Raw genomic sequence first — 26,808 nt, forward strand, 5'->3', positions numbered from 1 at the left:
AAAATATGCAAATTAATTTATAACTCAACAAATCTATATTCAAATGCTGTCAAAATTGAATATATATATATCTTTGGACACTAATTATTATGTGTACATGTTACAACTGATCAGTCAAACAATGAGCCTGAAGTGACAATCTGTGTCCTACTGTAGTTTTTACTGTATGCAAAATATTTTCTAATTTTGCTAAAGACGTCAAAGTGGAGGGTCATTTTTATCATCAATAAACCACTGGAAGACAACTGTTACCAAGCTTAGAGACTTGTTTTATATTTTATAGAAAGCGTTTTGACTGAAAGGATGCAGTCACAGTAGTCTGTAAGAGTACCTCACAGACTTGTTTTTTCCTTCTATTAATTTGGATTTCACTTGTAATATTATTTTGAAGGTAATCTTCTCCAAGTTAAAGTTTTGCATGCCAGCAGGAGACAATATAAAACATGTTATCAGCAAGGCAGAAATTTGACTCTACAGAGTATATTGTTCATAGTTCTTACACATTTGTAAGCCAGTATTACATGCACTCACCCTTCATTTTCCAACAAATTAGTCAAAAGACTAAGATATTTTATTTGTCCATTTTTTATTGCAGAACATACAATTATTTAAGTCTCCACCACAACCGATTAAGCAGAACAGAGTAATAGTAAGAAACAAGTGCTCTTTTTTTCTAATCATTCACATCATTGTAGTTCTTTTAAAATCAGCTGGCAGCACTCAGCGACCTTAGATGGATCAGACACTGATGAGTATTTGGAAATCTGAGAGTTGACACCCAGCGAGCGAGCCAGGTCCTTGGCTGTCTGGTCTGAGGCCACAGTGGTTCCCAAGGCCACCAGCAGCCTAAAAACAGCCTCCTTGTCTTGAACGGTCTCCAGGGCTCTGCTGGCCACAGACAGGCACTGGGCCTTGGCTTCCAGATCGGGTTGGCTGTGCAGGCAGCCAGCGTAGTTAAGCACCAGAGTGGCCAGGGCAACGTGGATGTTCTTATTGCAGACGGAGGCCAAGTCAGCAGCGCGTGATAGCACCGTTTCACGCTGGGCCATGAGGAGGGCTCGGCCGTGCCTGCCGGTAAAGCAGTTACACAGAGTCCGCAGTGCTAGCATCTGGTTAGCAGGACGCCCCTCAGGCCTCATCAGGCTCAGCAGGTGGTTGCACAGCTGGACTCCTTCTGCCTCTCCACAGAGGCTCTCGTTAACCAGTGGGTGGCGCACAGCCAGCCTCATAATGTCCAGGACAGGAAACACGATGTCTAGAGTCCAGAGGGGAGGGAAGGAGAGTTTGGTTAGTGAACGTTGGGGACCTTAAGGACCTCACTAAATAATGAAATGAAAGACTTTAAAAATAGGTTGGAATGCTGTAAAAGCTGTTTGTACCATCGGGCCAGTGAGAGGCCTTCCACAGCAGGTTGATCTCTTGGATGGTTGGGGGAGAATTGGAGGAATTGGGCTCACACACAGACATCAGCAGCCGCTCAAGAGTTTCCAGGATTTCTTCAGAAAGCTTGTGTTCCTGAGGGGCTCCTCCATTCAGCTCCTTTAGCTTGGCTGGTGAGGAAAGAACAAATCATAGACCAAGATACAGCATGAATGAACCTTTGTGCATTGATAACTGAAAAAGCCATTCAGACAAAAGTCACACAAGGATAATATTTTTGAGTATGTGCCAGGCCGAGATGAACCTCGAAGGAATCTATTTTCCTGACCTGTTCCTAGTTAAGCTTTGTAGATGAATCTTACAGATACTATGACTTACCTGGTGGGATTAAAAGGTTAGATATCAAAGTTCCACATAGTTAAAAGTAACATACTAATATAATAAAACATAAACTTGAAATGCTCACCAATGATCTGCGGGATATTAGCTTGCTCAAAAGTCACACCGTCAGTCTTGGGGAAGTAGATGTTGGTCGCCGTCTGTCTGAGGGCTGCTGAGGAGTAGGCACCTCCTCCTGTAGAGTAAGGAGGAGTATAATCATATGAACTCAATACTAAAGGATTAAAATAAAACACAACTGCCTTGTACTTTTTTTTTTATTAAGGAGAAATGTGTGCATTGGTATACTTCTGAACAGCTTCTTTAGTCTTTGGTCTACACTTATATGTGCAAAAAAATCTGAGGTTCATTTCGTAATAACTCACCAGTGAAGGGATCTGCCACACCTGCAGGAGCACTTGGGTTTGGACCGGACCCCGGGATGTAGCGGCCAGAGCCTGTGAGGACGAAAACAGCTGTGATAAGAAAAAATCTCTGGGGATTGTCGGATTGTGAAAAATCTAACATACTGTACCGGTGAAGGGATCCGCTCCAAAGCCTGGCCTTTCATCAGGACCCCCGGGGATATACCGAGCTCCTCCTGTCAATGAAGAGAAAAAAAACTTGTGAACATCTAATTGCTGTTATTGACATATACAAAATGCCCAGCATATAAGCAAAAGGCTAAAAAACAGACTAAAGAATCAACTATTCGGCATTACCAGTGAATGGGTCGCCATCAGCAGGCTGGGCAGGTCCCACCACGTGTCCTTTAGTGTTCTCTATAATAAAATTGGCAACCTGGTCGAGGAACATGGGGCTCAGGTCATTCTTCTGCAAAAAGTTATGTGCCGTCAGCCAGGGGTCCTCTGACACGTTATAAGGCAGCTTCATTGACGGCCCTCCCTCATTCACGTCGATGGTGAAGACGTAGTCGTATTCCTGAGGGGAGATCAGGAGTCACTCATGACTGTTCTCATGTGTGCGTGCATGGTTTGCCTTGTTAATAAGCTTCTGGTCTTACCTTTCCTTCGTACATCACACTCTTTGATGTCTGTTGGTTTGAGCCTCCAACCACATCTCCGATTTTCATCCAGCGTCCGTCGCCAACACTCCACTGATATGCCTCAACTTTCTGTCCTTCTTTAATCAATCGTGTCTGTCCGTCACGATTCCCTGGAGGAAACAAACGTGTTGATGACATCTTGGATGTGTGATTTTAGAAATATAGATGAAGTAAAGGTCAGTCTATTTTCTCACCAGGTTCATCAAGATGCTCCCTTCCAGGAAGGTCCTCCACTTTGATGTCTCCAAGGTCGCCTGTCTTTGGGTCGATGGTGGCTTTGGAGAGTTCATCCTCAAAAGCCTGCAGGTCCTCTGCACTCGCCATGCGGTCCTCAGCTTCCGTAAATATACGGATAATGCCATCACTGTGGGCAGAGGAAGCAGCATGTGGATTAACTACAAGAGTACTTATTGTGTCCGTTGAACCGTCAATCTCCTTGTGTGACGGCAAAAGTGAAGTCATTTAATAGCAGTGCAAAAAGGTGCCTAAATGTATTAATAGTTTATATGACCATGGAAATGGTTATGGACTGACTGCACATCAGCATGCCAAATGAAGTTCTGTTACCTGGCTCCAATGGCTATATCACCATTAGGTAGAATACAGCAGCACCAGACAGATTGAGCAGGCAGGCGGATGGTCTGAGTGCACTCTCCCTGCCGCCATATCCTCAAAGTCCTGTCCTCTCCGGTGCTTACAAAATCTAAAGGGATGTAGCATCAGTCAGAGGAATAAGAGGATGCTGGTTCAATAAATAACTAAGCAGCAGCTGTTAGTTAGAAGACATTGCAAATCTCTCATTTAGCTCTTTTATAGGCATTTAAATATTAATATAAATGAACAAACCTTGGCTATTGGGGAAGACAGCCAGGCTGTAGATGTAATTGGTGTGGCTGTAATAGACCTGTACACATTCGCCTGTCACAAGCCACCTTCTGATACTTGTGTCATTGCTGCAAGAGAAGAACTCAGTACTGCTGATCACTGCTAGTCCTCTTACACAGTCTTCATGACCTAAAGTGAAATAAAAGAGGCTTGGTTTTAAACATGAATTTTTCCATTCCAGGACAAGAAATTTGTTTTGAATTATTATGGTTTGAAAAATATTTTTTTTAGCGAACACAAAGTTCAGCAATCACCAAAAATTAAATAATTTCCTACTGAAAAGTTTGAACTGACATTTTTGCTATGTTTTGTTGGTTCTAAGCTAGTTAAAAGGTTAGAATAATACATGATAACCTATACAATAACCTGACATGCAAGCAGAGTTAATGAAAAAAAAATAAAATAAAAAAATATTTATTCAATTAATCCAAAATCTTACCTGTAAACGTCTTCTCACATCGACCAGCTTTCCAAAGCTTGATGGTCTTATCTGCTGATCCAGACAGCATAAGGCCTTGTTCAGGTAAGATGACAACTGCCCACACTGCTGCAGAATGGCCCTGGAGCAAGAAGCAAACACAGATTTTGCTTGGTCATACCAATCAATCCAATTTATGCCTATTACAAATTTCTAGATGGATTCAATGTCAACTACATCCAGGTTCCACGAAAATAAATAAATAGCTGAATTTTTAGGAAAACTCTTGAAGATCAGAGTAACGTGTACTATCACAGAACCTTCAGCATACCTCTAAGGTCATCATGCACTTCTCATTGAGCCAGACTTTAGCTGTAGTGTCCCAGGAGCCGCTCAAAAGTGTCCCAAACTTCCCAGAAGATAGAGAGCAAACTGTGGAGAATAAACATTCGAAATTACATGCTTCTTAACATGTTATTATCCTTAAAGTGCTGAGTAAAGCATATCTCACCAGTATTCTTGTGACCCTTGAGGATGAAAAGGGGCTGTGGTTGGTCCAGTGTGAAAACACAAATGTTATTATCATTTCCTCCCGTGGCAATAAGTCCTCGAGGATATGTTTCACTAGGTGCGATCATGCACACACAGGATACAAAATTTGAGTGGCCAGACATGCAATGCATCTCTGTGAAGCCTTTGTCAGGGCTGTCAAGTGGAGAAGAAAGAGAGCAAGAACATCCTTAATGAAATTATTTTCTTGTATGGGAACAAGTGGGTGACAGTTGTATGGCTTATAGTCAGTAAAATTAACTGAAATAAAACAACACCTTAGAGCTGGTGAACTCTAACAAGTACTAGAACAACGGTGCTAATTTGACAGTTGCAGTTGAATGAATGACAAAGCTAATTTGAGTACACGTTAGCAAAGCGCGTGCTAGCTAACTTAACTACCAAAGTTAACACGAAAGTATAACTAACCAAATTACTTCATTGGTGTTTGTTGGCTGCTTTACTGCAATTTTTTGGGTTGAACACATTTCCTTACAACAGGGTTACTTGTAAACTGAAATAAACCGTATTAAACCATCACAATTAGAAAGTCAGTAGCATGCTAAAGCTAGCTACCTTGAGTTTGGTACCCAGACTCTTCCGGTTCGGTCTCTTGACACAGACACGAAAGCTCCCTCTGGAAATACAGCAGTCGCGAGGCCCCTAACGTCCATTTCGTGGCCCGGGATGGAGCACCTGAGTTTGTATGAGTTAGATGATGCCATTTTGCCCCGAAAACACAATGAAACCACCACTGTAGTATGCTTGGCGGCGTTGCTGTCAACAAACACCGGCCGCTAATGCTAGCGGACGTTGAATGACGTCACTCATCTCAGTTAAAAGTAATATCGTTTAATTTCAATGAAATTAAAAGTGAGTCGAAGTGAGTTTACCTTGTATTATTGAGAAAGTGGATTGAAAAAATACATAGTAAAAAAAAAAAGATTAAATACAATTAACGAGTCATACTGTATACTGCCCCACATGTAGTGGGCATGTGTCACCAGCAGGCGGCAGCAGCCTGTTTTGTATATGGTTGTCTCTCTTGCCGATGGTGCACTGCGCTGCACCACCAACCTGCCCACAACCGTGAACGAGCAGGAAACAGTATGAAACGAGATTTTTGTCGTAAAATAAAAGCCTAAAGTTTTTTTGTTTTTGTTTTTTCCCCCCCATATTTGTATTCATAAACAAAGTCTGGCCAATACAATATATTTATTGGCATATAACACACAGTAACAGACTAAGCATGACTTAGTAGAACAAAACAAAGGCATAAAAATAAATAAAATTACAGAATGAATGAATTAATAAAACGTCAAATAAAAATACAGAGGTCTAATCAGAAATCAATCTAAATATTTATAAATCTCCAAGTCTTGTTTATTTTTGATACATTTCAGTGTTTTTGTGAAGTTTTTTAACTCATTCATGAATATAAGTTAGCCTTTGGTAACGCAGGTGGGTCCCAGCATTAATTTGCTTATAAAGAGTTCAATTTCTTCTCTAAAGAATTGAGACATCTAAAACAATGCTTAAATTGAAGTCTTCAGAAGATGTAAGTGTATTTAAACATTATTTCACCAAGTCTCATAGATGATGACAGGTAGATGATAGGTGAATGCAGTGGAGCACTCAGGAGGGGGGCAAGGGGGACAATCGCCCCTTATGGATGCCCCTGTAGTAGATAAAAATGATACGATGAAGTGCCCTTTCAGGTGCCCTATCAATGGATAAAATTTGATTGGGTGCCCTTTAATTGGATAAATGATAAATGTTGGACTATAAGTTGGCTTGCGCACCTACTACGTGTGAGACAATGTGCCCTTATGGGATGCTTATAGTTGAAAATGCCCCTGTTGTTGTTGAGCATCACAACTTTCTGCGCACTGGTGTCCCATGGCATACAGCTGGTGCCCTTTTTTTGTTTTGTTTTACCTCCGCCCCTCAAACAGCCTGAATACGCCCCTGGGTTAATGGATGATTGAACTATGTGTACTGATAATACCTGTTTCATAATCAATAGGAAATATGTTTCCTATAATAGAGGGGGGAAACAAACAAAGAAAAGGCAATTTTTTTACCTTTGAGAAATTGTTATTTTTATTATTATTATTTTTCTGCCAGCTAAATTATAAGTTATGTTTATTTTTATGTATGTACTTTCTTTCCCTTTATGTGTATTACATTAAAATAAAAAAGGCATTCAATCTAAATAACCAAACGAAACTTAAGTGTGCCAAATAGGCCCTTTTAGAGATCTATTTGGTTTTTTTTGTCTCATTAAAAATTTTCTTATGAAGAAGTCTTTTATTTCTTAGACATTAATTAACCGGAAGTGTATTTTTTTATTGCAGGTGGCAGCACTGCTCTTGTCCAGCCCACAGAGGCTCGGATGAGGAAGTGGCTCCACCGATACGTTCGCTGAATAGGACAGCTATAAAAAAGTATGTATCTTTTAAATTTAATGTAGGAAATCATGACTTACACTAAACACGTTGAATTATGTACAGTTTATATGAACGCTAGTGAATCAGATATCATTAGCCCGCTGATGTTAGCTAACAGTAAGGCTGTAGAGCCAAGCCCTTCGCGGCTGTCAGTGTTACCAGTAGTATGAATGATAGAGCAGGCGAGGTTTAGCATTAACAAGGTTATCAGTGCAGATTAACAGGGTTGCGTGGGCTGTTTATGCTGATTTAGACTGTGTTAGATGAGCAGGTAATGCTAAAACATCAGTGTATTGTTGTTAAGGTTGAGCTTGTTTGCAGACACCTGCTTTATAACACAGTAATAGGCCTTTAATTAGGTCTCTTCTCATGAGCATTATTCAGAATAAATGACCTAATACACTCTCCTCAGTACATATCAGATAAATGTATCTTAATTATACTGATGGTGATGTTAACATAGGTTTATGCAAATAAATTATATAACAACCACAGCAAACATGTATGTCAAGTGCATTAAGCATTGTGTGAGATCAGAGGATCAAGCACATGCTAAATTTAGTCCTCGAGTTCCTGTCTTTTATCTGGAGAGCTATTTCCAAACATCAGATGGGAGATCTGCATCTGTATCTGTGTGCTCGGTTCACTGCAGGTTTCCCTGGAGTCCCAGCAGCCATGAAGCTTCGACTGCACTTTGTGGTGGACCCCATGGGCTGGCTGTGTATCAGCATGGTGTTTGGGATCTGGCTCTACAACACCTTCTTCATTCCTAAACTTGTTCTACTTCCACACTACAATGAGGGACACATCCCATGGGCCATAGTTGTTTGTGAGTATCCTTGCTTTCTCAATTGTTGTGGGACCAATGCAAATAAGTCATTTGAATTTCTGGCTAGTCAACCTTTTGTATTCCTTTAGGCTATTACATAGCATCAGCACTCTGCATATCAGCCCTGTTCAGAGCTTCCACAGCAGATCCTGGTCGTCTTCCTGTGGACCCCAAAATACCTCACTCTGGTATGATTAAAGAAGAGACCAACTCACTTCTCTTTACTACTTCTTCTCAAGCTATACTGTGTCATGTATTGTTGCTCCAGCTTGTCAGATTGGGCATGTATTAACCCATAATAATCAACATGTTATTGTTTTTATGTCACAGAGCGAGAGCACTGGGAGTTGTGCAATAAGTGCAACCTAATGAGGCCCAAAAGGTCCCACCACTGCAGTCGCTGTGGCCATTGTGTACGCAGAATGGACCACCACTGTCCTTGGTAAGGATGCACACAGTCAGTGAGGTCTTGCCTTACATATTAGACACATATTATGTGTTTTATTAATGAAAAACTGCAAAATTCACACTCACGTTCTTAACATCTGCTGATGGGGTGCATGTATGTACATATGGGGGAGAAAAGTTAGGATGTTTCTAAGGGCCCAGGACTGACAGGGGCCCCTACAAATTTTAGAACAATTGTTTTTTTTCCCCATTTTAAATTATTAACCTAAAGACATAAGAGAATACTTTCTTCCCAGTGTACTCATGAAAAGAACAGTTTCTTTGTCTTTTCTTGATTTTGGCAAAAAATAAAAGTAACGGTAGGACACCCTCTGTTCTTACATTGCACTAGCTTCTAACTGAGCATTAAAGGTATAATAAGTAGGATTTTTCCTTGCATTTTGTTATCACCACATTCAAACTGGGCCCCTCCTCCTGGGCTCTTCGTCACCAGAAGCTCACTCTCTCGTGTGAGAACACGCCCACCCCGCTGAGCTAACACCGACAGCATCATGGTTACCTTTGCGCAAGCATGCTTACCGCCGGTTACCGTTGAGCTAGCATGCTAACCTCCAGTTACCTTTGTGCTAGCATGCTAACCACCGATTAGCTTGTCCTACCCTGTTTGAGACACCTACCTGTCCAACAGAAAGAAGGCCAACTCTGCATCGCTCTTTCACCATGTGCGCCGGTCTGAATGGGGCCCAGTTGCTAATTTGAACCACTCCCACACTCACCTATACGCCGTGATTGGCTCAGGGAACCACAACAGCGCCCCTCCTGAAAACGTCCCGTGCAAAGCAAAACAACAGAATAGATGCAGGGAGAAGGGTCTCACAAGGGTCTGCACACACACTCACCAACACACATGTATAGAGGCCCATAAATGCTGATGTTTATATTATATTATATTTGTAGAAGGAAAATCCTACTTATATATATTATACCTTTAAAATAACCAATTGTTCTTTTTTTACTTTTACAGTCTAAAAACACTAAATATCCTAGCCTGTTTATTGTATGTTAGGCTTTATGCGGGACCACATAAGAACTAATTAAAACAATAAAATCTAATCTATTCTAATGTAAAACCTCTTTGAAATAGAGTCTATCGGCCTACTTCTCTCTACTTTCCTGTACATACGCTGATGTGTAAAATGTTGGGTGTTTTCAAAAATACAATTGACTACAGTCGATGTAACTCTTGAGATTATTATTATTCCCCATTTTTTAGAGGCATAACACAAAGGTTTTAATGGGTCATTTAGGTTATGGAGATGTGGTTATAGCAATTGTGCAGGGTTAGCTTTGGTAGTGCTGGTGGTGCCCGATGTGATCTTTTCATGGGGCCCAAAAATATCCTGGCCACATATAATTTATTATCTCTACAAAGTCAAGAAGGATTTTTTAAATAATTAACTGCAAATGTATTTCTGGGAACAATTCTTGTCATAAAAAATTACAAAATGAAAAAACACATTGTCAATGCAACTCCTTTCAGGTCACATCAGTTCACTTGTGTCATAAAAATGATAGCAAGATAACACCTGAAACCCTGTGTTCTTCCTTCCAGGATCAATAACTGTGTGGGAGAAGATAACCACTGGCTCTTCCTGCAGCTCTGTTTCTACGCTCAGGTCCTCAGTTTGTTCACCCTGGTGCTGGACTTCTGCCAGTACTATTACTTCCAGCCACTGACAGGACTAGATCAGGTACATTGTACAGGAATATGAATAAATGATAACCTCGGCTGATAGAGGGAAAGGATTTTTGATCTTCCAGAATATATTTCAGACATGAATAAGCTTTAATGTGTGATTTAAAACAGTTTGAGTGCACAATATGTGAACTAAATGCTTTATAACACGCTGTAAAAGTCAGCTGCAACACTGGTAAAATATAAGGGTAAAACAATACTCTGAAAAAGTCATCACAAAATGAATATTACACCAACTATAATATAATTGTTTTTCTTCTTGCAGGAGAAGTTTACAACACACCATGAACTGGCTCTGCTGCGGGTCTCAGCGCTCATGGGTTTGGTCATGTTTGGAGGAATGACTAGCTTATTTTACACCCAATTGACAGGAATTCTCTCTGTGAGTAATGATTGGTAATGAATAATATAGTTTCAAATGATGTTTACTGCCACTTTGTAGGATAGGTAAAAATCAGTGTGATGTACTCTCTGTCAAGCTCTGTCTTTTCAGGAACATTCTAGCAAACAAAACAGCCGTTCACAAAGCTTTAAACAGAACATAGCACACAAAAATAAAACAATCAATGTCAGTAATGTGATGATCAGTAGAAAAGAAACAAGAGAGAAAGTCGTGGGTCAGGTTGTGTGTATGAGTGAGCATGCCAGTGTTTGCAAGCCAGACAGAGGAATTTGCAAGCTTTCATCAGGAATTTGATGAAATGTTTGAAACGTCTAAACTTAGCCTCCATCATCTGTTGGGAAACTAGAAGCTGTTATTCAGAGGGAAAATGGTTCGAGATGGGGCTTTATTAAGGAGCAAAAAGAGGAAACAGAAAATGATGATGCTGATGTTTTTGCTGATCATGTGACACTTTAATCCAGGTCTTAAATCATCATGTTGGAGCATATTTTTTTAAATGATTGACTAACTTTACATTCTTTTCCCCCCTTACAGGACACTACAACCATTGAGAAAATGGCTCAGTTTTCAAATGAATTGTAAGTCTGATTAACTCCCTGTGTCTTAATTTCAGCAATAGTTTGCAGCTGTATTAAACAAATGGGTTGGCATCATGGGAAATATTTGCTTTTTGCTGCAGGTTGAGGTCATTTTAATCTCTACTGACAGATTCTACATAGAAATGTAGAGTCTGTGGGCAGGGACGTGGATTTTAAGGATGGCAAATGTTCTGGTCTATGTTTGTAGTACGCTTGTAGTCCGAGTAGTATTGATCAGTCACTTATCAGCAGGCTGCGGCGTATGCAGGAAAAACAGTTTGTGTGCAGAGCAAAAGCAGGCAGAACGTAATCGCTGTAATGACATCCCGGCTCCCATCAGCTTCATCTGATTTAGCTTCTTATTAATCTCCATAACTAGACATCTGCATGCTAACAGCTAACAATCAGTTCTAGATCAAAAATTCAACTTGAGACAAATTTGCTTGACAGTGTGTCATGAAGCCGTTCAGCGTTTAGATTTCCCAACTTCCTTGAATGCATCGGAAATGATTGATCTGACCTCCGTTCAACGAACGACCTCTTGAGGACAGACCTGACAAAGCTTCATTTGATGTTGTAATTTTGACAAAGGCAAGACCCGTTAATTAAAGTAAATAACAAGAAAAACAGGTTATTTTTCTGTAAACAATGCAGCACGCGGAAGGAAGTCTTGACTGAAAGTCTTTTATCGCTAACCGCTGGCTAAACCAGACACGCCCGACATATCGTCTTCACACTGTAGCCGATCCGAGATTGAGGTCATTTTAAAGAAATAGCCCTATATATTTGGAAATAAATGCATTCATTTTAGTTAGCTATAAAGATTGATACCAATCTCATGTATGTCCATTCACTGCAAGGCTTCAGCCACCAGCCAATTAGCTTAGCTTAGCATAACAAAAAGACTGGAAAAGGTGGGAAGTGTTAGCCTAGCTCTGTTCAGAGGTAACAGTGCGCCTCTAAATCTCAGTCATTAAATGTTGTATCTTGTTTGTTTGATCCATACAAACAATTGTTTTATGGGGGTTACGTGCAGGTTTTTTTTCATCATGAGGTTGTCAGGGAAACAACAGAGATTCCAAACGAGAATATAATATGTTAAACATGCACAAGATTAAACACTGAGGTATAATATGTTAAGAAATAAGCTTCAGAGGTGCTGGAAGGTGGATTTTGTGATCTCCGGAGAAAGTTTGGCTAGCTGTTTACCTCTGTATCCAGTCTTTAAGCTAAGCTAGGCTAACTGGCTGCTGGCTTGAGTTAATATTCATATTGAACAAAGATATGAGCAATGTACCATTTTTTTAAGTTCTGCAAAAAAGCTTGTTTCCAAAAATGTGGAACTACTTCTTTGAAATGGTCACATAAAAGGTTTTTTCTTTTCTATTTTCAGATTTGGCTCAAAGCGATCCTGGCAGTGGGCACTAGCTGAAGTTTGCGGCACTCGCTGGAAAATCCTGTGGCTCATCCCGCTCCGAAGCAGGCAGCCGCTCCAAGCCAACCACCACTTCCGCACCCACGTGTAGGTCGGCACCACTATCGTACCTCCTACCTGCACAGATGGTAGGAGCTGCCATGTCAAACACTGTACACACACTTAAGAATCCATCTGCTCGCCTTCACCGTCCTCTTGTTTGCTCTGGGAGCTTGGCAGCAGTTTGTCAGTGGATACTCTAAGCTTTTTTTTTGCCTTTCTCTACAAGACCCAGACTGGCAGGACACAGGGTAGAAGAACTCCTGAGGATGTGATGGGAAAATGTTGCTTTTTTACTCACTGTGACTGCCACTTTCAGCGTTCGGTAACCACTTTTAATGGCTTATTGCCTCGGAAGGATGGACGTCTTCACCTAAAAGAAGCTGGCAAAAGGGACCCCCCTCTCAGGTTACTAAGAGCCTTTACTACTGACCTTTAATCAACTACAGACAGAACAAGGGAAACTCCAGTGTGTCTTTTAGACAGGCTATTTTTTTTGTATAAAGTTCGTGCCTTGTTTCTTTCAACTGTCTTTTTTTATTTGTCATGCACGACTTGTGTTTTCACTTTATGTTTTCTAGTGGGTGATATTCCAGTTTGTGAATAGTGAAGGGATGTGCTGTCAACTGCATTCCTTTACTTGTTTATTAATTGATGATTCATGAATGTTTTTTTTTGCGTTATTCTATGAGCCATGTTTCTATGAAAGTTTAACGAAGCATGGCTACAGAACAAAGTTCCTAACTTGAAAAATGCTGATTGGGGAAACTTTTATGCCGGATGTGAAGATTTGTAATAGCAAGCAGGCAGATAACACTTCCAAATCAAACATTAAAAACAATTTTATACTATCGATCTAAGGCTGTACATACGTCATAGTCGAAGCTGCTGTATTATCACAATGATTTCTGTTTTGTGGAATCCTTAATAAAGGGGTTCAAGCGTCACATACTATCCTCAAAGGATAGGATCGTTTTACTGATAGTAGATGTAGTTTGACATTTTGGGAAATTCGCTCTCAGTTTTCCATTCTCATGTCTGTATGCTAAATGTGTCTCTTTGGCGGCACCTATGGCGATAAACGGTAATTGCAGGAGCACACTTCCTACATATCCAGACGTCCACAGTTGGCTACGGTTGTAACAGTTGTAACTCTTGATTTTTCCACGCCGACGGTCGCTTTCCTTTTTAGACTGTTTGCCTTCATCTGAGTGTCAAATTTGTTATTTTTCTTTGGATTTTCACTTCGTTTTGAAGTTGTATCTGTAGTCATCGATCTTTTCTTTGTTTGTTCAGTCGTTGTACATTACTGTTTACTCGCAACACTTACAGAGACCGGAAAAGCAGCCGCTTAGCTCCGCCTACACTCCCCGGATAGACCAGTGATTGAAAATGCATCACAAACTGGGCGCCGCTTGTGATTTTTTCCGCGAATGTCGCCACAGACACCCAGTCCATAACTCTTCTATATACTGCAAAGGTTTTCATCCGTTGGCCATAGGCTCAGTCACTATTGTTTTTCCTTATTCGACGATAGATAGTGACTTAACAGACATTTATTTAAATGAAAATCTTCAAGATGATTACTTTAATGCTAAGCTATGCTAACTGGCTGTTGCCTATTTCCCGAAATGTTAGTCTTTTAAATTAGTCTGTTTAGCTTATGTCTGCTCTGTCAACCATAGCACTTATGCGTAGGCACAAATAATTTTAAACATTTTAATGCTCCTGACAATATAATTTCTTGATTTATACCTACAATTTTAGTGCTGCAACTGTTATAGTTAGGTCTTAAATGTGTCTGAACAAATGGCTTTATAAATGCGAGCAGATTAGCCTACGTGTGGTGACTCAGCTAGTCACGACACTGCTAATTTATTTATGGTCGTTTTGGCTATAATCCGGTGGTATTGAATTCTTTAACAGGATACTTAATGAAGAGATGATTCAGTGCATAATAATACTAGCATAACGTGGTTGTCCTTGTCTATAATACTTGGCAATCTCATACACGCTACACCTTTATGTAAACCAAGCTTGCCATGTGTGGAAATATTACAATATCCAAGTAGTTTTAAGTGCCTTTCTAGGTCTTCTTTTTACTCTCACGGTGCGTCATCGTTATGTTGGTCTCCATACAAGCCAAAGACCTGGGGAATTGTTGCAATAGTCAGCAGGCATTCAGTAAATGCATGTTTCACCAAGTTTTTGAAGGTAGCGGTTCAATATTATGCACTGATTTTCACATTAGCACACTGTCTGTTTCACTGCATCAATGTACTCTTGAGAGAACATCTTAACTTTATTTTGTGTGAATTATTTGTTTTATTCATGTTTAATCAGATTGTTTGTAGTTGCATGAGTGTGTGTTGAAACCTTTGCTCAGTGGTTTTTATATCTCAGATTCAGGTTCTTGGATGTTTGTGTGAATTATTCTAATATTTTGTGGTGGAATTATCGGTGGGGAAATTGTGTGATTGGTATTAAAGAAGGGGGGGCTGATGGGTAACATTCACTGTTTCTTTTTTACAAACAAGTTTTGAAAGCAATAACCATTGTAAATCAGAAAAGCCATTCTAATTACAAGAGTAGTGAAAATCTGATACATATTGTTAAGTATATAAACAGGTTGCGTGAGTTTTGGTTAACGCTACTGTAGCTGCTGTGTATAGTTTACAATTTATCTCAACAAACATGTCAGGCTCAACACAATGTTTGGAACCGTATAACAGAAAGTTAAGAGTTTGTTTTGAATCAAAGCTGCAGGAGACTGAAGGTGTGAGCATTTCAGAGATGTGTGATTGCTTACATTCCCAATTGGTAGTTATGTGGCGTCCCCCAGGGCTCTTACATAAGATCTGTGCAGTTTTGTTCACATTGTTCATTTTCTGTTTTTTTGAATGTGTTTTCAAGCTTTAATTTGTTTAAATCAGCCCTCAAACACTGAAACAGTTACGTTTTGTAAATTAAATCACTATACCATAAATATCTTACCCATTTCTTTGTGTAGAAAGCCTACGAAAAATTGCCAAGTAATTGAACTGTATTAATGGTGGTAAAGAAAATATCATATAGGTATTCATACTCTAATAAATTATATTCTGGATATGTTTGAGCATGATTTTTTCTTCTTTTTCCAACTTTGTTTTTAGCAACATACATTTTGTATTCTTGTAATGGTAATGAGGGGGGAAATTAATATCAGTTAAGATAGACTTTATTGATCCCTCATTGGGGGAAATTCACTTGTTACAACAGTTCAAAGTAAAGGACTAGGGTAATATGGTATTCTAGGAAATGACATTTATTACATTGAGAACTTGGCTAGCTAGAGTCTAGCTAGGAAGGAGCAGTAGCCTAGCTCTAACTCTGTTTTCACCAACATACCTCTCTTAAGAAAATAATGAAAAAACATAGTCCAAGGTAAAAGTCAAACTGTTAAACAATAATAATGGAGTTTAAAATGAAATCTTAAGCTTGTCCTGAAGCTGTATGAGTGCAATTGAGAGGAATGTGTGGCTAGCTAGCTTAACTAACTGAAAGTATTGTTGTTTGAACACGCTGAGTTATAGCCTTTTCAGCTAGCAAGCCTACCTAGCTGAAATTATCGTACAACTAGACTTAAGAGCGCAGTTACGATATTTATCAACATACAGCACTGGATACAGCTGTAGCATCACTGTACACATTTCTGTAACATTAGCCAAAGCATTTTAGCTGAAGAGCTAATGCTTACAAAGTTAGCTATTTAAGCTAACACCATTTGGAACATCGCCAACCATCCAAATTAACCAAAGACTGCCTCAAACATGACAAGATTGATTATAATGACATGTAAAGTACAGAAAAAAACCTAGCTACAGTATTGGCTCTTTTAATGTTCACCTCAAACTAGTGTCATCTGGATGGACTCGGCTCATTTAACAACACAATAGACTTGTTTTCTACTGCGGACAGTTTTACATCTACTTTATACAAAAAGACAATTATCTTTACTGTAATTTTGTAGTAAATCCACACTCGGTAGCATCAAAGTCAGACTACCTAAATGGTTTAACAGCTGCTTGTTTCTTTCTGTTTATGTTTCACAATAAGAGCACAAGCAGCAGTTCAGTCGTCTCGAGTCAAATGGTCATTGTCCTGGATGTTTAGTGTCAGTGAGGCGTGTCTAATGTGTGCATGATCCGTGAAAACTAGCAATGTGTCTTGTCTGAAATGGTTACATGTTTTTAACACACACACACACACACACACAGACACACACACACACACACACACCATTACTGTCTTGGTTTTGACACCCCTAAACCTGGCCTCAATAACCTAATGTCTTTATCACATCTCACTTTTTATTACGCTTGAAGGAGGCACTTCATAATTTTGTTTAGAGTAAGAAAAGAAATTAATAAAGATAAATAGGAATTATGTTCATGGGGGGAAAAATCAACTTAAGTTGTTGTATTTAAAACTGACATCCAAACCATTTTCTTAACAAGATAAATAAATAAAAACAGTAGTACGCTTTAATGAGCCTCATCTGTTTGGGCTTCAGCACAGTAAAGAGGTCCATTGTAGATAATAGCAGTCTGCAGCAGCCTGGGTTAAATGTGCTCTTAATCTCTGGTAATGGTTGGTCAACTGCACTAATTAAATAAGTGGCCACCTGCTACTTTTACAGTCTATGACATCTGGCTGAACAAAAGAAATAATTAGCCACATGCTTGATAAACATAAACTATGCTTGGAACAGTTATCTCTCCCATACAAGGCTGTTTACCTGTCTCGGATTGGAGTTAGTGGCTTGGCGTGTTCTGCTGCCTTTTTGCCAAGCCGAGACAAGGATTAAGTCTAAGAGATGGAAGATGGAATTTATTATCCGATTACTAATTATGAGTAGAATGGTCATTTTTCAGATTTCTATCCATATGGGCCGTATATCATATATGGCCTAGTAATTGGTGCCAACCCTTATATCAGTTGTGCTTTGCTAGCTTTTTTTTAATGTAGTGCTTCAGAATAGATACAACATATTTTAAATTCAGTTTGTCAGTGTGATTTATATTTCTGTTTCCTTTATAAATAAAATGGCACATCCAAAATCCTATTTCTCACTGACTCTGTCTCCACTTTAAAATCGTAAGTATTATAGTGTTTCTTCACTGTTAATAAACATATAATTAGATTTTTCAGACCTCAGCGAGTCATCTGAGTGGGTATCCAGTGGCAGGTGTCTGCCAAGTTCCTCCTTTCTCAGCTCCACAGCTGAACTTCCTAAACACGGAGGTATTGATTGGCCTATTGATTTTCCAAATATGCTCTCATTGTAGAAAGTAGAAATCCAATTAAAAGTTGAACTTGAAACTGAAACAGTTAATCCAATCAAGACGATGAAATGTATCGATTTTACCCTCAAAATCAATAAGGTGCACGCGGCGCAGGCGTGAGCTCGGCCCTGAGCGTTTTCCTTTCTCCTTAAGGCTCTCACAGACTCCACTGCTGTATGCTGTATGTGGAGAGATAATACTACTGCATAATTAACTTTTTATTCAAATATAACTTTTATTTTCTTTTTACATTATTAAAATTCAATGCAGAGGATGATCTCCCTAGACATGCTATCAGAAAACACATTACACTTGTGAAACTCCTATGAGAGAAATTCATACACACTCTTTGTGTACAAAGGGAATGTTAAAATGTATTGTAATGTGATACATTATATTAAGCATCTTTTACTCTGAGTATGAGCTTTCACCATCTAGCAGACAATACAGAGTTTTAAAGATTAATCTGTGCCTACCTTAATCAAAAATTTTAAATAAGGTTTCTTGAGGCTGTAGGGCCTGTGCAATAGCTTCATGGAGTTCCTATCTCTTTCACTTATCATTGTTATATATTATACGGAACATGTATGTATGTGCTTCTCTGTGAACATGTGGATTGTTTTTTATTTATTTATGAATACTACTGTAGAGGCAGTTAAATGTAAGTAGCACATGAGTCCAAGACTAATTTCCCTTCAGGGACAATAAAGTGTATTGTATCGTACTATAACGTATCATGACGTAGCGCTTCGTATCGTACTGTAACATATCATAACGGATTGTGTCGTACTGTAACGTAACATAACATATTGTGTTGTACTGTAACATATCATAACGTATCGTTTTGTACAGTAACGTATCAACACAACTCGTTTCATAACATACTGTAAGGTATCGTACTGTAACCTATCATAACCTATTGTGTCGTACTGTAACCTATCATAACGTAACGTATCATAACGTATCGTATCGTACTGTAACATATCATAACGTAACGTATCATAACGTATCGTATCGAACTGTAACGTAACATACTGTAACATATCGTACTGTAACATATCATAACGTATCCTGTCGTACACTAACGTATCAACACAAATCGTTTCATAACATACTGTAACGTATCCTACAGTAACCTATCATAACCTATTGTGTCGTACTGTAACCTATCATAACGTAACGTATCATAACGTATCGTATCATAACGTATCGTATCATAACGTATCGTATCAAACTGTAACGTATCATAACGTATTGTATTGTACTGTAACGTATCATAAAGTATTGTATCATACCGTAACATATCATAATGCATCGTTTCGTATCGTGACGTACTGTAACGTATCATAACGTATCATGTCGTACTGTAACATATCATAACATATCGATTTGTATCGTGGAGCTCAAAAACAGTTCAGAATCATGTTAAAAGAAAGTCTTAAAGTAAAAATAGAAACGTATTATTTGAAGCTTTTAACGAGGACCCAGGGTTTACTGGACCACGAATATTGAATTTACAAGGCCTTTAAAAAACAACCATGAATAAATATTAAATTATTTATTAGAGGAATAGTTTAAAACAACATAAAACCAACTGTGCAAAAGATGATGGGAATAATACAGTATGTCTTTGTTTTTCAGAAGTGTTCTTTTGAAGATACAAGCCGAAGTGCTCAATGAGACCTTGTATTAGTTGTCTTTCATCCCTCACAGTAATATTCATTTGCCTTTCCTCTGTCATAAGCTGACATTTGCCTTGACAATGGCAGCTGAGCGTCTCATTGTTCTTTGAGTTTAAGGACTAATTAAATGGGCCAGCTCCTAATTAGGCTCCTAATTAGTGCTTTATTAGAGTCAGGTGTGTTGGAAAGGTCAACAGTGAGCAGGTACTTATTAAAGCAGCTGTAAGACAAACAAACTGCATGTTGTCTAGACTGAACGTGCAGAATTATTTTCATAATTTTTCTCATTTTCTGTTGTATTGTGAGGTTTAACACTCAGTGCGAAAAAATAGTGTTAATTAATTCTGACTTGAGTGTGCCAAAAACTACAGTATAGAGAAATCATTGTCCTCATTTCCAAGTATTAGCCTTGTTTTTGTCCACTTCTTTTTACTATTTGTTCTAACTAATGCTAAGTAACTGTCGCTAAGTCCACCCACCACCTCTGTGGGGAAATCCAGCTGCCACCGAGCGGCCTCAGCGAGGAGGATTGGAATGTGGCAGGAGAGAAAAGGTCCTTTCAAGCGGCACTCAGTTAACATTTACATGGACACGCCGAACATCTTAATACACGGATCAAAACACAGTCGGCTCCAGTTAAGCCCTGACCTTTCGAGGAAATGAAATGCAACAGCTCCTTTGATGACTTCTTGATCTTCAGTACTGCAGTATAGGTAATGGATTGGATCTTTGAAGAGGGACAATCATTTTCAGTGACATTAGATATTAATTAACGAAATCATCATTGTTTTTTCGTTTGGAGAAGTCCAGATCAAGATAGATTTAATTCTTTTAAATGGGCCTCCATTTACTGCCACAAGATCCCATCAAGCTAGCCTGGTTTTTCAGTGGATAATTCCTTACCTGGCAGGTTTTTCTTGCTCTAAAACAGAGTTGATGAGGTTGAAACCAAGAGACAAATACGGGCCAAATGTCAGGACTGACACACAAGCAGCGCTGCAACTGAATCTGACGAAAAATATGACACAAGAATTATTTGAATGTGATTTTAAGGGTGATAACATTACATTTTTACATTTTCAACCAAAAACCTCAATGTTTTGTTTGGAAAACTTTTGCTCAAAGTCAATAAAATTCATTTGAGTCACCAGAAATGTCGCAATTTTTAACTACAAATTTCTTCCCAGCTTATTGCGACTCATCATCATCTTATTTGTAACTATGTACAACAAGTGTATCAGAGGGGAGGGGGGAAAGGGGGTGGAGGTTAGTGCAGGGGGGGGTCATGGCTCTTGTAATCACCACAGTCAGGTTCAAGTCACTGGTCAAGATGTCGCAGATTTATTTTTTCCCATAATGCAACGTTGGCCTACATGTGGCACAGCATGCCCCCACTGATGCCCCTTTGATTAGGTGTCTTGTCTTCCTCCGGGGCTGCGTCCGATGAGAGCATGGAGACGGCTGGGAAACTCACAGAGAGGAACATCAAATGGCAGCTTTGTTATGATGTGTCGGCCAGGACGTGGTGGATGGTGAGTGGAGCTTTTATTTTGACATCTTCCTCTGAAAGAACTTTTTTAAAACAGCACTATATATCAAAATCAACTTTAGAAACATCTTCAAAACTGTCTCAAATGTAATGGTGCTTGAGTTGCACATTTGTGATGTTGTTTTCATGTCTAGCCTTCAACTGTAACGCTGTCTGTCCCCCTTAAAATCAGATTTTCTTAGAATTAAAACATAATTTTGTGTTGTTTTTGGAGTTATGTCTTTATGTGTCTATTGTGGAAAAAGTCTTTATGACTGCAGCACTTTACTTGCATTGTCATATTTTCTGGTTAACTTCTTATCTGCTAAGTGCCTTTTAAACATGTTTAGCTTTTAATTTGGTAAGATTTTAAGAGCACTTTTGGCATTAACATTTCTAAATTATTGTTCTCCTCAAGGCCAGCAGTTGTAACTCTGACCATTACATTGTTTTAAATCCAAATATACTTAAAGTTTTGAGGATTTTAAACTAAAGTTTGATCAAAACAGGCTTTAAAGATAATGTTATTTTACCTAAGGAAGCATTTATCCTCCTTTCAGAGTAAGAGTGTTCGTCAAGTGCACCTCTGTGCGCTCCCTCTTCAGTGCTAATTTGATATTGTCAGACAAAGAACCCTTGTCCAGCCCGCGCTTTTCCCATGCAGAAGAGTCAAAGCAGGCTGACATTTCTCTCTGAATATTTATTTACTCGTCTGACTACAGGCGAGCTTTTATTGTGCGCCGTCACCAGGGTTGAAGTTGAGGTCTGACCTTTTCTACTCAGGCCTGCTGCTGGTGCTGCAGCTCAAGTTGATCCTGTTTTATGTCATATTGTATGTCAGCATTAATATGTACCAATATGTGCATTTTATTTAAGTGATATTCATTCATTTACAAATGTGCCTTCTTTAGCCGCTGCAACATTTCATGCGTTTTAATGTTACTCAGTGGTGTTATGGAGAGGAAATGGTGCAATCGATAGGAAATGGCATTGGTTATTACACAGTAAGTACCAACAGTACCGCTAACTTCGCCTTTCCGGATAAAAGCAAGTAGGGGAGACCGGGGTTGGTTGTCACAGTGCTTATGACAGCCAAACGATAGGGCGCTGTTTCATGTTCATATCAAACACTTGGCCTGATGCCATGATCATTTCTGTTTAGCCATTTTGTGGAGCATACTCAAAACATTGAGGTGTGATTTTTATGGGTCAGAGTAATTTTTCTTGTTTATGTTGTTATTGTATTCAAGCACGGCGCAACACCGGGGCTAGGGGGGGCTATAGCCCTGTCACAAAATGGCATAGCCCCAGTTAAGCCCCTGAGGCCCCTTGTGATGACCTTACGAATACTCATTTGTGGACATCTTAAAACTTTTACGCACATCTGTCGCACTGTCAGTAACCTCTACATCATGTGAGCGCAGTTTTTCCTGCATGCGGCGCATAAAGACCAGAACAGCAAATCCTTGACTCAGCAACCTTGCCTGCCTGTCTATTCTAGCAGAAGGCCCTGGATGTCCAGAAGATTATGCACTCATTTGCAACAAACCACAACAACAGACACATTTTAAGCTTTTAGTGAATTTGTTGAACATTCTTAGGCCAAATCCAATTAAAAACTACATTTATATTGAATGTAAATGTTCGAAATTGCTTATAAAGTAACTCTAATGTCATGAGAATCGATTATTTTCTTAGCACCCCCACGTATTGGTCAAGCTCCCCTTTTGCACCGGTAGAGAAATAATCCTGGTGCTGTGTCTGTTCGTATCAAAAGTTTGAAGGTGGTGAGTCATTTTACAATCAAACATTTATTTAAAAGTAGAAGGTAATAGCTTTGATGTGAGCCTAGTTTCAGCTAGCTAGCTCAAGCCATGTGGTAGCTAACATAAAACTCTTGTCAAGAGGTCAGGCGGGGATGGTTGTCTCACTGCTCTGGGCGCTGGTTGTCACACATGTGACAGATGTTGGACATACAGTATTATGAAGGCTACTTTTAAGGCTTTCCTTTTTAACTCATGTTACTTCTGGTCATTTTTTCTTCGTCGGCATAGAAACATCTATATTACAGTCCATATGTTCTCAAATGTTTTTGATAACACACAGTCACACACACTCGCTCTCTCTCTTGATGAGTATTATTAAGATGGCATTGATTTTAAAACTTATTTGCTGTCTCAAAGAAAATAGTTACACATGTTTTGTTTTTTTTTAATCACATTTTTATTCACTAAAACCCCATTTATAACTATAGAACCAACCAACTTCATACACTGTGACAACCAACCTTGTGATGAGTTGAGGCGTTTGTATTCTCTAAAGAGTTATTACACTGGTTCATTATCTTAAATGTCAAGCACAATGATATAATAAGCAGGATTACATTAGCATTACAGGATAACACAGGTGGTCACTACAGTAACAGCACTGATTTATCGCCACCTACTGGTGTAAAAATGATGCTGCTATTACGCATGCTGGCTCACTGTTGTGTAAGGGTGTGATTATTATTATTTATTTCTCTAAAATATATGTCCCAAAACATTTCTAATAGTTTATTTGTCATTATTCTGCACATTATTACCACATTAAGTATATTTTGACATTAATAGGTGTTTACAATGGCACTGTAGCGTTGCTAATGTTCCATAAATAGACAAATGAGACTTCCTGACTCTGCTGTAAGCTTGTGCATAGCTCTAGTTATAAATTCCTCCTATGTCACCAAAATATTCTGTCCTTTTAAAATTAAAGCTTCAAGTTATACAAGACCTCAGTTTAAACTCTCCAGAGGGCCCCAGACACGCAACTAGCAGTTTTGTTTGTGACCACATGGGGGCGGTAGGTCCCCATTTTGATGGATAAATCAGTTAACGCTCATGCCATGTGCACTAGCAGAATAGCATGATACACTGCTGGATGAATGGAGGGAAAGAGAGTATGGTAGCAGAGTATGTGTAAAGATCTAGCCTTTCGTGGACTCTTACGTATTAAATAGAAATAATGAGGAAAATGAATTAAAACTAAAACTAGGAAGTTCTTGGGTAAATACTTGATAATGTGAGTTTCAAGAGACTTCCAAAAAGAATTGAGTGTGCTTGAAATTTCAATTCAGCAGGTTTTTAATGGAGTCTTTAAAAGGCATAATAGGAAGGACAAGATCTATTCAGCCGCAGCAGAGCAAATAACTTTGCTTCAATCGTATCAGGCCGAACTTGGCCTTGAAACAATCACTGATCAGCGATTTATAACCACTTCTGCACCAACTGAATGCTCTTAGCTTAATTATTTTTTACAAGTGAATCGCAACTGATCCATGGGTGTGTGTGGTGTACAAAGCAGGACCTTATAACAACACTGAATACTGTGTTAATGCCATGATGACAGTGATGAGGGAGCAGTAAAACCTATTGGCAGACGACCCATTCAAATCATTCAATCACACTGACATACAGTCACACTGTGATTATGCTGGCATAGAGTAATGTGCATCCATTGAATGATTCATCAGTGCAAGGTTAACATTTTTAAACAGCCTATTAGGCGTCTACGCTGGCAACATTGCTACATTACTACTACAGTACTTACACTGTGACTGTATTACTATCGCACTACTGCTATTTTTACTGAGCAACATAACAGCACTCATGTATTAGAATACTCTTATATGGCAATTTAATTACTGTATAATAGTACAAATGTGATTTCAATGCAATTTTTTTTATCGATTATGGAAATAAGCTATACTATAATAATCATAAAATCTAAGAATAGGTGTAAAATAGTATAATAAAATAGTATAGGGAAAACCACAGTAATGAACAAAAGATTTACATCTAAACATGTTTACACCTAAAAAGTATTAATATTGCTAGTTTGATATCGAGAATATCGGATTTTGGTAGTTGCTTAACATAATATTAATAATAATCATCATCATCATCATCATCATAATAGCAATAATAATAATAATAATTTTTATTATTATAATATTAATTATGATTATTAATAGTATTATTATTATTTCTGCATGTTGTAAAACACTAATTACTGCAGTATACTGATTTCAACCATCAGTCATTGACCGCATCGCTATACAGGCCGAATTTCCAGCAGCGGCTCTGTCAAGCCCCAAACAGCACGTCAGCGAAGCGGAAGTGAGGGGCCCAGGGTCGAGAGTCCCGGGGCCACTTTTTCTGGCCAATGAGAAGCAAGAATGCATACACTTTTACACAACTGAGCTCGGTCAAGCTACAAAGAAGCAGCGGGATCATCAACAGGAAATAGGGGGTTTCGCTTTCAAAATAAGAGATTGATTGAGTCACGTTTTGGGGTTAAAAACGTGGATTATAGTATCACAGGTGGTTGCATTAACAGTAATAAAAACATTAAAATCCTTTAACCTAGAATAACTTTATAGTTTATAGCAGTTTCATTAAAACATAACATTTAAGCTGGGTTTACTATCTAGTTGAAACAATTGAAAGTTTCCCTTTTTAGTTTTTAGGTTTACAAAGAATACTAAATACTCTTGCTTTTGTGTGTTCAGACTATGTTATGTGTAAATAAAAAAACCCTCTTAAACAAAGAATTTTCTTTCGAAATGTGCTGTAATGATGTGAAAATATCGGATCTGTGGGTAACTTCTTGCTATGAAAACTTAGTAGCCTATTGTAATTTCCGCGTTAATTGGCTTTACGTTAATGATCTATATTCTTAGGTCAATGCGCATAAGGAGAAAATTGCTCAAGCAGTTTCTGCAAATACAGGCTTTATTTGCAAAAATCATACCGGAATCATGTGGTTTAAGTTATACCCACTTGACAGTTACTGCTGTGAGCCGGAGGGCGGCAGTCAGTCAGACAGTGAAAGTGAAGGCGGAGACCATCCCAGTGCCGAAAACTCAGCCTCTTCTGGATCACGTTCAACTTCACTGAACAACCCCAAAACCGATCCAAAAAAGTAAGACTTGAAGAGGAAGGAAGACAAGAAAAAAAAAGAGAAAAAAACCCGAGGTGCTCCAAACTTCTGTTCACCGCTATCTGCAAAGAATTGTCTTCCGGTGTTGACTTTTTTTGCGAGCACTGCAAGAGAAAGCCCTCCAAAACACACAAGCTACCGGCTTGTGTGTTCCAACCAGGCTCCAGGATTCCCTATTAATCCATGCAGTACAGTGCAATGGTACGTGAACGTGGATTATTACTGCTTTTAAATTTTGTGATAATGCCATTTGTGCTTTTTTTTTTGTAATTCTTCCTGTCCTCGCTACGATTGAGAAATGTGGAGAACTGGGTTAACTTAACACGGACCACAACATTGGCACGGTCGGGCCAAAAACGTACTAAACTTGGCACAGGTTCTCCGGCAGCCTATTTTAACTTCCCATTCCCCTTAATTTGGCAAATGAACTCTATGTGGACTGTTGACAGCTCGGCGGGACACACAACACACGCACGCGCACCCAAACTGCACCATAAAGTAACAACAAGCAAAAGTGCTACAACGCTAATTTAAACACATAACTTAGTTATGAGCGTTTATGTGAAAGGGTTATTAAGGTGTTCAGGAAGAGCTGAGTTATTCAGTTCAATTCATGAAATACATTAAAAGTAAACTGCAAAGTTGTAAGGTAGTTTTTACTTTAACCTTATACAATCAATTAAATTAATTAAATTCAGCTGGGGCACTTTTAAAGAATTT

At 38.9% G+C, this 26,808-nt stretch overlaps 3 protein-coding genes across 4 annotated transcripts in view; 2 read left to right on the forward strand and 1 right to left on the reverse strand.

Moving 5' to 3' along the window:
* Nucleotides 1-583: 583 nt before the first annotated feature.
* plaa (phospholipase A2-activating protein) lies at nucleotides 584-5,455 on the reverse strand. Its single transcript, XM_069672380.1, has 14 exons — nucleotides 5,253-5,455; nucleotides 4,639-4,832; nucleotides 4,459-4,559; nucleotides 4,149-4,269; nucleotides 3,671-3,838; nucleotides 3,392-3,527; nucleotides 3,019-3,188; nucleotides 2,783-2,934; nucleotides 2,481-2,700; nucleotides 2,294-2,359; nucleotides 2,145-2,216; nucleotides 1,847-1,954; nucleotides 1,380-1,550; nucleotides 584-1,255 (listed from the first exon to the last, which is right to left on the reverse strand). Exons 1-14 carry the CDS (start codon nucleotides 5,399-5,401, stop codon nucleotides 687-689), a joined length of 2,397 nt encoding a protein of 798 aa, XP_069528481.1. The 5' UTR covers nucleotides 5,402-5,455; the 3' UTR covers nucleotides 584-686.
* A 1,609-nt stretch (nucleotides 5,456-7,064) lies between these two features.
* zdhhc21 (zinc finger DHHC-type palmitoyltransferase 21) lies at nucleotides 7,065-15,674 on the forward strand. The gene is made up of 8 exons (XM_069672288.1): nucleotides 7,065-7,123; nucleotides 7,779-7,955; nucleotides 8,045-8,143; nucleotides 8,286-8,397; nucleotides 9,976-10,114; nucleotides 10,385-10,501; nucleotides 11,057-11,100; nucleotides 12,494-15,674. Exons 2-8 carry the CDS (start codon nucleotides 7,802-7,804, stop codon nucleotides 12,624-12,626), a joined length of 798 nt encoding a protein of 265 aa, XP_069528389.1. The 5' UTR covers nucleotides 7,065-7,123; nucleotides 7,779-7,801; the 3' UTR covers nucleotides 12,627-15,674.
* Nucleotides 15,675-25,985: 10,311 nt separating this feature from the next.
* The window catches only part of LOC138600384 (nuclear factor 1 B-type-like), a 69,150-nt gene continuing 68,327 nt past the window's right edge, over nucleotides 25,986-26,808 (forward strand). For both annotated transcript variants that reach the window (XM_069671780.1, XM_069671781.1), the window contains exon 1: nucleotides 25,986-26,289. In XM_069671780.1, the coding sequence (XP_069527881.1) occupies nucleotides 26,272-26,289 (18 nt within the window). In that variant the 5' untranslated portion in view covers nucleotides 25,986-26,271. The remainder of the gene's footprint in view (nucleotides 26,290-26,808) is intronic.

The sequence above is a fragment of the Semicossyphus pulcher genome, unplaced genomic scaffold (genome assembly GCF_022749685.1).
Source record: "Semicossyphus pulcher isolate SPU_LCO1_2020_fin unplaced genomic scaffold, fSemPul1.0.p SCAF_21, whole genome shotgun sequence".
Lineage (NCBI taxonomy): Eukaryota > Metazoa > Chordata > Actinopteri > Labriformes > Labridae > Semicossyphus > Semicossyphus pulcher.